The sequence below is a fragment of the Sminthopsis crassicaudata genome, chromosome 3 (assembly GCF_048593235.1).
Source record: "Sminthopsis crassicaudata isolate SCR6 chromosome 3, ASM4859323v1, whole genome shotgun sequence".
NCBI classification, from domain to species: Eukaryota; Metazoa; Chordata; class Mammalia; order Dasyuromorphia; family Dasyuridae; genus Sminthopsis; species Sminthopsis crassicaudata.
In genome coordinates, this window is record NC_133619.1 from 474,235,370 (window position 1) to 474,248,419 (window position 13,050).

At 33.7% G+C, this 13,050-nt stretch overlaps 1 protein-coding gene across 1 annotated transcript in view; it reads right to left on the reverse strand.

Annotated features, from left to right (window-relative positions):
- The window catches only part of FRY (FRY microtubule binding protein), a 467,849-nt gene extending 461,956 nt beyond the window's left edge, over positions 1-5,893 (reverse strand). The window contains 1 exon segment of the mRNA XM_074303532.1: positions 4,445-5,893. Within this exon segment, the coding sequence (XP_074159633.1) occupies positions 4,445-4,464 (20 nt within the window). The 5' untranslated portion in view covers positions 4,465-5,893.
- Between the last annotated feature and the right edge of the window lie 7,157 nt (positions 5,894-13,050).

Below are 13,050 nucleotides of genomic sequence, written 5' to 3' on the forward strand. Positions count from 1 at the left end.
TATAACATCCATTTCCTACTAAAAAACACTAGAGAGAATAGAAATAAAGGGAGTTTTCCTTAAAATTATAAGTAAAATTATTAGCAAACATTATATGTAATGGAGATAAATAAGAAGCATTCCCAAAAATATCAGAGGTGAAACAAGATTGCTCACTATCATCACTATTATTCAATATTTTATTAGAAATATTAGCTTTAGCAATAAGAGAAGCTCTTCTTAAAACTTCCATATAACGAGGGGACCCAGTTCAGCTATCTCTTCATTACCTACCTGGATGTACTTACTCCTCTTTACTTCTCCATTATGTTCCCTGTTAAGTACCTTTCCCTACTCTCTTTTCAGTACCTCTAATTATATAGTAAGCTTCTTGAGGGTAGAGACTTTTCTTTTTAGTGTTTGTATCACTAGTGCATGGTAGGCGCCATATCTATTGCTTAATGGATCTTTATCATAACTCTCTAATATACTTGCCACATTTTATTTGGAATTATGGTTATTTGTCATATGGTTATATGTGTAATCTCACTGTTTATACTTAAAAATCCTTGGGGAATAGGAGTTATGTATTATTTATCTTTGTATCTCCCTCAGTACCAAGCACTTGGTCTTACACATAATTTTTTGGTCTGTATCTATGATTTTATTTTGGGATTTCCTTCCAGATGCAGATGGATAATAAATCTGTAACTTTTGTTCAGTTGTTTTTCAGTTGTGCCTGACTCTTTGTGATCCCCTTTTGGGTTTTCTTTATAAAGGTACTAGAGTGGCTTGCCATTTACTTCTCTAGCTCATTTTATAGGTGAAGAAACTGAGGCAAACAGGGTTAAGTGTCATGCCCAGTTAGTAAGTGTCTTGGAACAAATTTGAACTCCAAAAGATAAGTATTCCTGACTCCAGACCTACACTGTATCTATTGTGCCACTTAGCTGCTGTGAAATCTTTAATAGATTTACAAGTTCTCTAAAGGCACTGAAAGACTTGAACTCAGGTCATCTTGATTGCAAAACCAGTCCTCTGGCCATATATCAGATTTGGATTAGTAGCAATTTGATAAATGTTTGTCAAATGAGTGAATATTTTTGAGGAAATGCAGTCTTATAATTTTCTTTTTTTTAATATATATTTTTTCTTTTTCCTTTTCACTTTTGAACATATACTATGACCTCTACTAGCCTAAAAAGTTTTACCAAGTGTCACTCCTCATAAGATCAATTATAAGGAAGGGAATGGATAATTCAAAAATAATATCCCAATGATTTGTACATTATTTAATATAGTGCTACACATATAATAGTATTCAACAAATATCCAAATGGATGGATGAATTCTTCTAAATCATATGAAAATAATTTCTTCTTGTTAAATATACCAATCTTGATTCTACTATGTATCTGGCTTAGCTACCTTATCATAAAAATAGAAAAGGGGGTGAGAATAATGTTCAATGTCTGCGTTGTAAATTTCAAATTTCTACAACATTAGTAAGTAATGCTTGCACTAATACTAAGTAAAGAAAACAATCTTAGAAATATTAGTATTGTTTTAAGTATTTGGAGATTAACAACTTATTATCCAATATTTAATTCATATGATATATAATCTCATGAAACTAATTGGAACATTTAGTTGAAAGCAAAAGCTCTAAACTTCTACATCAAACAAAGGCTCAGAAATTTGACTTACAAATAAATGGTCACTCACACAGTAATATGTTTTAGTCCCCCAGGGCTTAGACCTATTTCAGAAAGATTTAAGGTTTCTTTTTACAAGATCTATTCCTATGACTGGGATCAGAAAATGGCAGGTTAAGTGTCAAACCTAAAAATATTTATTCTTGAACTCCTAATGGAGATCATTTTTCAAAAGAGAGATCAAAAGATAGCATTTTTGATTTTCCTGTGTCTCTATGGTGTCACCTCCACAAAGTTCTTAGGCCCATGGCAAATAAATCATTGCATATGCAAAGGATATTTTAATACATTTCATTACTTCTTTAACATTTTTCAGAGTGAAAGTAGTAAAAATGAATCAATTTTTCAAAAAAGAAAAAAATACATTTTGACAAAAACATTCAGTCATTTATATACAAAGCATTTATTACAATAAGGGCAATTCTGTCCAGTTTGAAATCTGGATATTTTGCAAGAGTTTATCAAAAGAAGCATGATACAGGAAGATCTGAGTTCAAGTATCTGACACAGGCTGTGTAAGGGTAGGATAATCACCTCATCTTGGTGCTCAGTCAACTCTCTATAAATTGCAGAGTAGATATTTCTTTGTCTTTCTGTTTCTGTCTCATTCTTTCCCTTCTCTTATTCATTTCTTCTCTCTCTCCATTATATTTCTCTGTCTTCACATACACAAACATGTACATAATAGAATACATATGTGCACACATGTGTATACACATATGTACATAGGTATTCATACACACAGAAATATACATCAGAAAAGAGCTATTTAGACAGGCTCCTATATATTTGGTATATACTGAGTATTAAACAGACTTAAACATTTTGCACAGATACATGATTGGGATTATGCCAGCACCTAGAAAGAATAATGTTTCAGGACAAGCTATCACCACATCAGTATCCCCGATTCCTCTTCCACTTTGGTCCAATACGAAGGGCAATGATAGTATTCTTTATCTGACTTGGCCTCAGGTTTCCACTGTGTCTCAATTCCTTTTGTTATTCAATCTGTAGTCAATTATCCTACACTTAAGTTAAAGGTCTGAATAAATTTGGAAATATGTCTAGGCACTAACTGTGGTCATGATTTGATTCATTTTCTCTTGGAACTGCTGCACCAGAGGCAGCTTTGGAGCGTTTTATTCACCTTGGACAGAAGCTCTAGTGTAAACAAGCTATTAACCTGACTTTGGATAGAGTATATAACAGTTTAAGCTTGGAGGACAATTGTTACTATCCTCAAAGACAAAAACTTGTCTCAAATAATTAAAGTGTCTCAGTTCCTTTTGAGCTGCCTTCATGTTAAATAGCTTCACGATTCTTTTCTTTCTTTCTTTTAAGTGAAATGAATGAAATGTACTGTATGAAATACACAAAATACAGTAGTGGCTGTGTCTTTGTGTTTCAAGAATACAGTTTTGTAGGACTGTTTGTGCAGCTGATTCAGGACTATGCTTTAGATTAGGCAATGAGTCTAAAACTATTTTAAAACATCAGGGTCAAGTCTCAAAATAGGACTTTTCCATTTGACTAACAAGAAAGTCCCCAAAGATTTTCCTACATTTAGAAGGGGAAAATAAATATTTTAAAGATAACATTTTATATTGTGTAGACTTTTATGTTGTCAATAACCAAGAAACAAACTGGAAAGAAAAGAGACTAGATTTTTGCCAGTTTGTCTTCTAAGCAGAAATCATAGCCTTGTCACTTAACAGTTTACTTGAAAGAGTAGTGAAGTAAAATGGGAAAAAGAAAACATTTCCCAAATATGAATATCAGCTGGACATCATTAAATAAATCTTAAATCCTGATTAGTAGCAATGAAAATTAAGAATTTGAGGGGAAAGTGATAAAAGTTATAAACCCAATGTTATTAAATGTCCTGCTCCTGTTATTAAATGTATACTACACATATATTGTTAAATGTGATTGATAAAAACTCTTATAAAATCAGCTGTGGAAAGAGATATCTTAGTGGATGCAAAGTAATTAAGCTAAAAGGCAAGAAAGTGCAGGAAATGTTGTTTTATGACCTTTCAGATCATTAATTATGAATGTCATCATCTCAAAGTAATTTTCATGAAAGCTTCATTTGACCCTAGTGACCTTTATTGTTATCACTTATTTTTCCTATTCTCACACCCCCGTCCTTCATTCAATAACACTATCTTGGAACATACCTTGGCATAACCATGCCCTCACCTCCCCATAATTCTCTCCTTAATTTCCTTCAATGAAATCTTTACTGCTTGAAGAAAAACAAAACAAAAAACTAGCCTTGTCAGTGACACTAATTGCCCCTTTTTCCACCTTTATTTTTGCAAACCCATAGGTAGATATTTCTTATTTGGTAACAGCCTGACCCTCCTAGGACTCACTTAATAACCATTATAGGATTCATTCCTAATAACATTCTTTTCTTTGGGATTTCTCCCTAATATTCTCACCTATTCACTAAGGAAAAATCTACATTATCTAGCATATTATCTAGCATATAGAAAGCAGTTAATACATCTTGTTGGTTGAATGACTATGCTAAGTAAGTTGCCATTAACACATCTGGATGATTTAGTTTCAATATATTACACAGAACCAGGGAAATTAATGACATGCATACATTATAGATCCCAATGAACCCAAACAATCAGAAACCAAGATCCATTCTGGCAATAATCTCTCTACACTTAAATTAAGATCACTGCCAATATGGAAATCTATCTTATAGGAACAATCAGGAAATACCCTACCTTGTGTGTAGACGGAGCATCCGTTTCAAAAATTTCTTTGGGAACTCCAGGCTGGAGGAATGCAATGAATACTAAAAGATGTTTTGGTCCACTAGGCTTCCCTTGCAAATGTAGTGTAGACATAGCCTTAGAGACTTTGTTTTATCTCCTGCTTATTCTGGATCTCTTCTGGATTCTGAACTTGGATTATTTCTCTCTTTTTTCACACTTTCCCTGAGTCCATAGATTCTACCAACCACTTGGTGCATGTGGTTCCTAAATTTTACTGTACACCCCACATCTTTTTATCCTGTTGAATCTTGCCTCCCAATTATCTCTTCAGCATCTCCTCCTCAGTATCTCATCAGCAATTCAAGTGTAACATGACCAAGATTGTTGTCTGCAACTTTCCTCATAAACTTTTCCTCTTACTCTGCTCAGTCTTGTTATCTGACTCTTCCCTTTCTTGCCTCTTACCCAAACTCCACCCCCTAATGATTTGCCCTTTATGGCTTCCAAGCCTCTCTTTCAAATCTTATTTAAACAAGAGTTTTTATTTGTATTAAATGTCCTTAAACAACTCTCCCACTTCAGAACCTACAGTAAATGTGTTTCTCACTTCTATCTCCCCAAATCTCATTGTACATCCTTATTGATATCTCATACTATAAAAATCAAGCTTCTAAAATTTCCTCATTAAATAAGGAACTGACAATACATAGCTAATTGACAGTACAAAAATCCATTATATATCCCTTATGATTGTAATTTATTCATCATATCACAGAGTGCTTAGTTCTTTTTATATGAAAAGAGGTAGCCTGTGCCCTTACGTATTTGACATTAGGTATATTAAAAGAAATATCAGTTATCTTGATATGATTAAATCATTTGTTAAGAGGTGCTTGGGAAAAAGAGAATGGCTTAAGTAGACAGCATCAGGTTCATGGGATTATAGATTTAGAATGGGTAGTGACCTGAGAAGTTTTTAATTCAGTCCCTTCATTTTACAGATTGACTGGCTTCTGTTGTCTATCAGCTGTTTCATCCTGATTAAATCCCCTAAACTTATTGAGGCCTCAGTTTCCTTTTCTGTGATATGAAAGATTTGTAACTTCATGGTTATTTCAAGTTTTAAGCTTATGAGTTTCATGAGTCTATGAGGTATGGAAAGAATAAAATGAACGCAATTCCTTGGACAATCTTATCTGGCCTCTAGAGTTGGGAGGAAGTGAAAAAGTGCTGCTTACCTTACAATTGGCCTATTTTTCTCATGTTGGTTTAACCTCTGTGTGTGTGTGTGTGTGTGTGTGTGTGTGTGTGTGTGTGTGTGTGTGTGTGTTCAAAGTACAGCCCCTTCCATACTTCACAGATCTCCTAAAATCTCTGATTTTGCAAACAACAGTGTGAATTAAAGTAGGTACTGTCTTTGTTCTTCAGTTGTTCATGTTTCAAAAGGGACAGTGAAACAGAGATGCAGACAAGGATACACACACACACACATACACACACACATACCTACATCTATATGTACATCTAGGGACAAAGCTACAGACAGCAGGAAACTAAACTTTAATTGTGGGCACAAACCTTTATGTTTGTGGTTTTAATATTGTAAAATAAGCTGAAATTTAGTGAGGCCAAACATGGTAAGATTACATTTCAGAGAAAGCTTAGAAAGCCTTAAAAGATTGGGGATGGGCATGGGAGTAGAGATTGTGTTTCATACATCCAAAAAGGACAAAAGTCATAAAGAAACAGGGTAATAATAATAGAGTGAAGAGCACTGTTCATTTTTCCTCCCCCTAGAGGCCAATGCAATTTGGCCTGGCATGGGGAACTGAATTCCTTCTATTCTTTTCATTTCTCATAAGTTCAAAAGACTCCTAGAAACTTGGAGCTGAAAGAAGGGAACTTTAAGAGATCCATATTCCTCATGTAACAGACAAGAAAACTGTGTGATAGAGGGATTTAAGCAAAACTTCTCTCTTTCCTCCTAGATAATTGTCTTACTCAGGCACTACTTTCTGCTGTCTAATTGAGACCACCCCTCACGTCTTAGTCCATTTAAAAATCTGATTTTTTTATTTTTTTCCTGAAGCAATTTCCTGTCACACAGCTAGGAAGTGTTAAGTGTCTGAGGCCACATTTGAACTTGGGTCCTCCTGAATTCAAGGCTGGTGCTCTATCCACTGCGCCACCTAGCTGCCCCAAAATCTGAATATTCTTATTGTTCTGTTGTCTGCATCAGACAGATTTCTTGTCTTTGGTGTCTTTTTAAAAAACTCAACTTGGTGTCTCATTTTGGAACGTAGAAGAAATAAATGGAAAGATACGTTCATCTAAGTGCTGAGAGGAGATTGGATTTGTTAGCTCTTATTAATTTCAAATTTATTTTAATGTTACTATTGATAGCCATTCCCCATATTACCACATTATCATTAAATCATCATATCACAGATCATTAAAAAACCAAAGCTTTAGTTCTCTTTCTCTTAATTATCATATTTTATACATTAAAATATTGGCCTAATTTCAGTCTTCTGGGTTGACTTATTACAACATGGAAACTTTTCTCCTCAACATTGTTACTATTTTTATCTTTTCTCCAGCTAAGGCTCCTTTTTGCAGATTTTCCTATCTCAACATGCCCATGATTGAGCAAAGGAAGTCACTTTTTCAAGTGAAGACTATCCTCCTTATTATGATGATAACAACATCTATCATTTATTTACATTGGCTCTATCATTTGATTCTCACTAACAACCCTTCGAAGATGTTATTATTATACCCATTTCACAGGTGAGGACACTGAGTATCTTGCCCAGGGTAACACAATCAGCAAGTATCTAAGGCACTATTTGAACTTTGATATTGGTAACTTTTAGTTCATCATTCTTTTTTCTATATCTTTTACATACACTATTTGTCTTTTATCTCATATAGAACTTTGTTAACATAACTTTCTTCTGCTATAAGAGCAAACTATGTGGTGCAGTAGATAGAGTAGGGGTTCAAATCAAATTTCAGATACTTACTAGCTTTGTTTACTGGGATACTTAATTTCTAATTACCTCAGTTTCTAAAACCCTAAAATGCACCTACTATTGTGAGGATCAAATGAGATAATATTTTCAAAGCACTTTTGCAAATCTTAAAGTGCCATTTAAATAATAGCTATTATTAGAATGACCATTTTGCTGCTTTTAATAAGTAGAATTCTAATTTAAATCTTATTACAAATTTCTCTTTTGCTTTATATCAATTGTAACTGACTAGTCTTTATTTTAAAGCCTTTCTACTTTTATCTGTATTACCACTGGCATTTTACATTACCAGCTGACCTCTCTTCTGAATCATCTCTACTATTTCACAGAAACAGAATATAGAGATAGAAGGGACCTTGGAGATTATTCCAGTTCAATTCCCATTTTTCACATAAGGAAACTGAAAGATTAGGGAACTTATTTACAGTGATATAACTAGCAAGGAACAAAACTGAGATTTGATCCCAGATCTCTTCACTCCAATTACAGTGCTTTATTTATTATACCAGTATACTTCCCATGTTCAATTATTCCCACCCTTACAATAGTAATAAAATCTGACAACATATGCAGCATTATGTATTTTTAGCCTCCTGCTTCTCCACTTAGAGAAATATCTTTGGGCTCTTATGATACAAAGTGTTTTTAAAACAGCTGTACTCTGAGATCTCCCCTATCAATTATTTTAGGAATTCTAGATATACACAAAATAAGACTATATAGCTAAGCTTATGTCTTACTTTTATACTTGTAGTAGTCTGGAACTAACCCTGAGTTCTCTATGATACAAATTATTTCAAATGCTTAAATCTTCCTAAGAATTAATCGTGTCCTCTTGCCATCTCAATACTGAAATCACTTTGTATTGGCTCTAAACATTGTTTACATACTTATCTGCGTGTATAGCATATTGTTTTCACACAAGTACAACCTAAGCTCCTTGAGGACAGAGGAACCCTTTCTGTTTGGCCAGAGATTTGCTTTTTCAATGGTTTGATTATCCATTACTTAATTTTGTCTAACTGCAATTCAATTTTGAATTAAATTCAAAAAATAAGTTGAGGTAATTAATTCTTCCATTAGGCCTATAAATCAAAAGTGATAACTTCTGTCTTATTAATTCTTGGAAAGTTGAAGTTGAAGATATCCACATCCAGAGAGAGAACTTTGGAGTCTGAATGTGGATCATAACATAGTATTTTCACCTTTGTTGTTGTTATTGTTATCTGTATGTTTTTCTTTCTCATTCACTTCTCCCTTTTGATTTGAATTTACTTGCATATCATGATAAATGTCGGTTTAGAAGATTGCATATTTTAACCTATATTGGATTACTTGATGTCTAGGAGTGGGGAGAAGAGGAAAAGAGGGAGAAAATTTCGGAACACAAGGTTTTGCAAGGGTGGATGTTGAAAACTATCTTTGCATGTATTTTGAAAAATAAAAAGCTATTATTATTTTTTAAAAGAAAGAAAATGGAGGATGGAGTATGACCTATTTATGGATGTCTAGGCCTTGGCATATATGTAGTAGAGTGTGCATTGAAGTCACAGAACTTATTTCCAGATTGTTCTTTTTGCCACTGATTCACTAATTGACTAAATTTCCTCTAGCATGATCCAATGACCAACATTGTATCCCAGGAATACTTAGGAAGGCCAAGCACAGAAAAAAATGCTTCAAGTTATCTGTGAACAATGACAGTGATATCTCGAAGTCTTCCCTTCCATCACAGTTCCTCACTGCCAAGTTTTGTTTTGTTTTGTTTTTGCCATTATAAAATTATGCCTTTGACAGCAACTACACAATCATTTCATTATGATAAAAATAAAACAATCAACCAATAAATCATAAAAAACAAAACAAACAAACAAAAAACCAACAAAAATACTGCAACAAGCAAAAACAAGTAAAGACCAGAGCTTCCAATTTCATAGGTAAAATTCATTTTGAAAGATTTCAGGAGTATAAAATACCTGTGAAATTTCACAGCTTATTCAGTACCATTACCCAGAGAAGTTATAAAATGAAGTGATTAAGAGAACTGAAAGCAGGTAATTAAGTCTTCAGTTTTCTTTTCTTTTTTTAAATAGTATTTTATTTTTATTCATGCAAAGATAGTTTTCTACAATCACCTCTGCAAAATCTTGCTTTCCAAATCTCTCTCCCCCTCATCCCCCTCTCCAAGATATCAAGCAATTAGATATAGATTAAATATGTGTAATTCTTCTAAACTTATTTCCATATTCATCATGCTGCACAAGAAAAATCATATCAAAAGAGAAAAAAATGAGAAAGAAAAAAACAAGCACATAAACAACAACAACAAAAGTGTACATTCTCTGCTTTGATCTGTATTTAGTCTTCATAGTTCTCTTTCTCGATGTGGATGGCAGGTTCCATTCCAAATCTATTGGAATTGCCTTGAATGGACCTGATTGTTGAAAAGATCCATTTTCTTCATCTAATAACCTTATTAGTTCCAGTTAAAACTAACCAGTTTAAAGGAACTCTTCCTTGTCATTAGTAGTCATCATTGTTGACATTATGATGAGTGTATTATCTCCTACTAATAGCTAGCATTTAGGTAGTACTGAAAAGTACTTAAACACTACATTATGTGTTTTTATCTTCACAATTATAGGAAGTAAGTGCCAGTGTTATCCCCATTTTACATACAGAAAAACTAAGGCAGGTAAAGATTCAAGAACTTGCCTAGGTTCATATAGCTAGTTCCTGAGGCTGAATTTGAACTTAGATCTTCTTGACTCCAAGTCCAGTGTTGTAACCACTTATGTACCTAGCTGTTTCCAAGCAAAGGGAGAGATAGAAAAGATAGTGTTTAGGAAACAGATTCCTTAGGTAAGGGAACAAAATTTTTAAAAAGTTAGAATTATTCACATTTTAAAAAAATGTTGGTTTAACAAAATTTTTTAAAGAGAGTCATTAAAAAAAAACCTCTCTAAAATTAAAACTTCCCTTTTTGGTTGACTGATCTCTACTAAACTATTAGGAGACATATTCTTTCTGTTGCCTATTGGCTTTAAAGCCACTTCTGTAGACTATATATTAAGAGAGAAAGTAACAAAGATAAAAAACTCAAAGGCCAACCACTTAAGAGATGAGAATATGTAACTCCCTTCCTTCCTTCTTTAAAGAGGTGGGGACCCATCAATGTGGAACATTGTACAGACATGCTGGAGACAGCTGAAGAGCTGGTTAATTTTGTTGGTTAATTATTCCTCTTCCTTTTTTATTTATTCTTTGGTACAAAGAATGGCCCTTTGGGGAGGAGAGAGAGGAAGAATACATTTGAAAATGAAAATGATGTTGAAACAAAAGGAAAAAAAAATGAAATCTACTAAGCAGCAATTCTTAACCTTTTTGGTGGCCTTCTTGGGCAGTCTGGTGAAGTCTACCTATCCCTTTTAGAATAATGGTTTTAAATGCATCTAAAATGTACAGAATTACAAAGGAAACTAATTACATTGAAACAAAATTATCAATGTATATATAAACAAGGTCACAGACACCAGATTAAGAACATCTGTACTAAAAAGTCAAAAAAATTATCATCTGGTGAATGGATGGGAGCTATCTTATTAGTAATGAGATTTTAATAGTATTTCTAGGACCAAATAGGGAGAATACATAAATATACAAAAATTCATACATATAATATACATATATTCATACAAATATGTACATATATGTGGGGAGAGAGAGAGAGACAGAGAGAGAGAGAGAGAGAGAGAGAGAGAGAGAGAGAGAGAGAGAGAGAGAGAGAGAGAGAGAGAGAGAGACACAGAGACAGAGACAGAGAGAGAGAGAAAGAGAGAGAAAGAGAGAGAGAGAGAGAGAGAGAGAGAGAGAGAGAGAGAGAGAGAGAGAGAGAGAGAGATCCACATCTACATCCACATATAAAAATATAAGTAACAACTCTGGACTAAGCCAAGAATGAAGTCTGTTACTTATCACAACTTAAAGCCTACTGTGATTTTTGCTTTGTTATTAATTTTCAATTTATATATATTTTAGGGTCAGGTTCAGGTCTTGCTTCAGTTAGATGTATAACTGTGAATCTTCTATTTTTCTTTGACTTTATGGATAAAATGAGTTTTCTATATGGAAGATAATTTTGCTTTTAATTTTTAAATGCCCTTTAAAAAATTTGGCAAGATCATCTCACTCTAAAAGCATCCATTTGTTATGGATCCCTATGTTATATAGGTGCTTTAAGGACAGACATTGTAAAGCATAAGGAAAAGACAGGATTTGGTTGTTTTTTATTTTTTTTTAAACAAGATATCAGAAAAACCATCCTTTAATATTATGTGATATTCCATTAGTATCCTTGGAGCTTTAGGATTTTATATGTTCATGTGGAAAAAGAAATATGGATACAGACTGGATTTGTGATTTCACTGATATACAAAACATAACAAATATGGAACTTCCCTCCACTAATGAGGTCAGCACCTTCTTTGCAAGAGATAGCATTGGAGAGTTGCCCAGAACCATGAAAGGCTAAGAATCCTGTTCAGAGTCACAAAATCAGTATGTCTCAGAAGCAAGATTCAAATGTAGGAGTTCCCAGCTCCAAAATAAGCTCTTTACCCACCAGGCCACATTGCTCAATGTAATAAACGAAAAAAAAAGACAAACCATTCTTTCCCTCAAATATCATATATGTTATTGGGGGTAAACGGCCTGTACACATATAAAGTATGTGTGTGTATATATATATATATATATATACACACACACACACACACACATATATATATATATACACATACTTTATATATATACATATATATATATACATACATATATATAAAGGACATGAGAAATTCTGAGAAGTAGCAGTAAGGAAGGACAATTTTTGGATGGCTTCGACAAAGCTGGGATGGGGGTAATTCATGATAAACCTGCAAAAAGTTAAATTAGAGCTAAGCTGTGAAGAGCTTTAGATGCCAAACAGAGAAATCTGTATTAGGTCCTAAAGGTAACAGGAAGGCACTGGAAATTACTGAGCAGGAGAGTGATGCGGTCTTGACCAAAAACCTAATGTTCAGCAAAATAAAATGACTTCCTCCAAATGGCAGAAATGGGTTTCAAAGCCAGATGTCCAAATTCCTAATCTAGAGCTCCCCTTCCCACTATTATATTATGTTGCTTCTATCTTTAAAATGAGGATTATAGAATCACAAAGCAGGGCCAAAAGGGACCTCTAAGGTCATTTAATCCCATCTCTTCATTTTATAAAGGCAGCCCAAAGGGCCAAAGAGGTCAGATGACTTGCTCACAAAACATAGGCCATAAATTAGTCTGTCAATAAGCATTTATTAAACACCTGTCATGTGTCACCTGCATGACCATATGAAAAATTCATGTTTATGATAATGCTATTCAGAGATGGCTGCTGTGTTAAAGATGGGGGTCTTTATAAATGCTTATGTTGCCACTTTATCATTTGTGAAAGAAGTGACATAAGGGCATTGCATACATAGTCTAAGATTACATTGCTGAAATTGAGAGAACAAGGTTCTTAAAACAAAGCTACAACCAGCTTTCAGT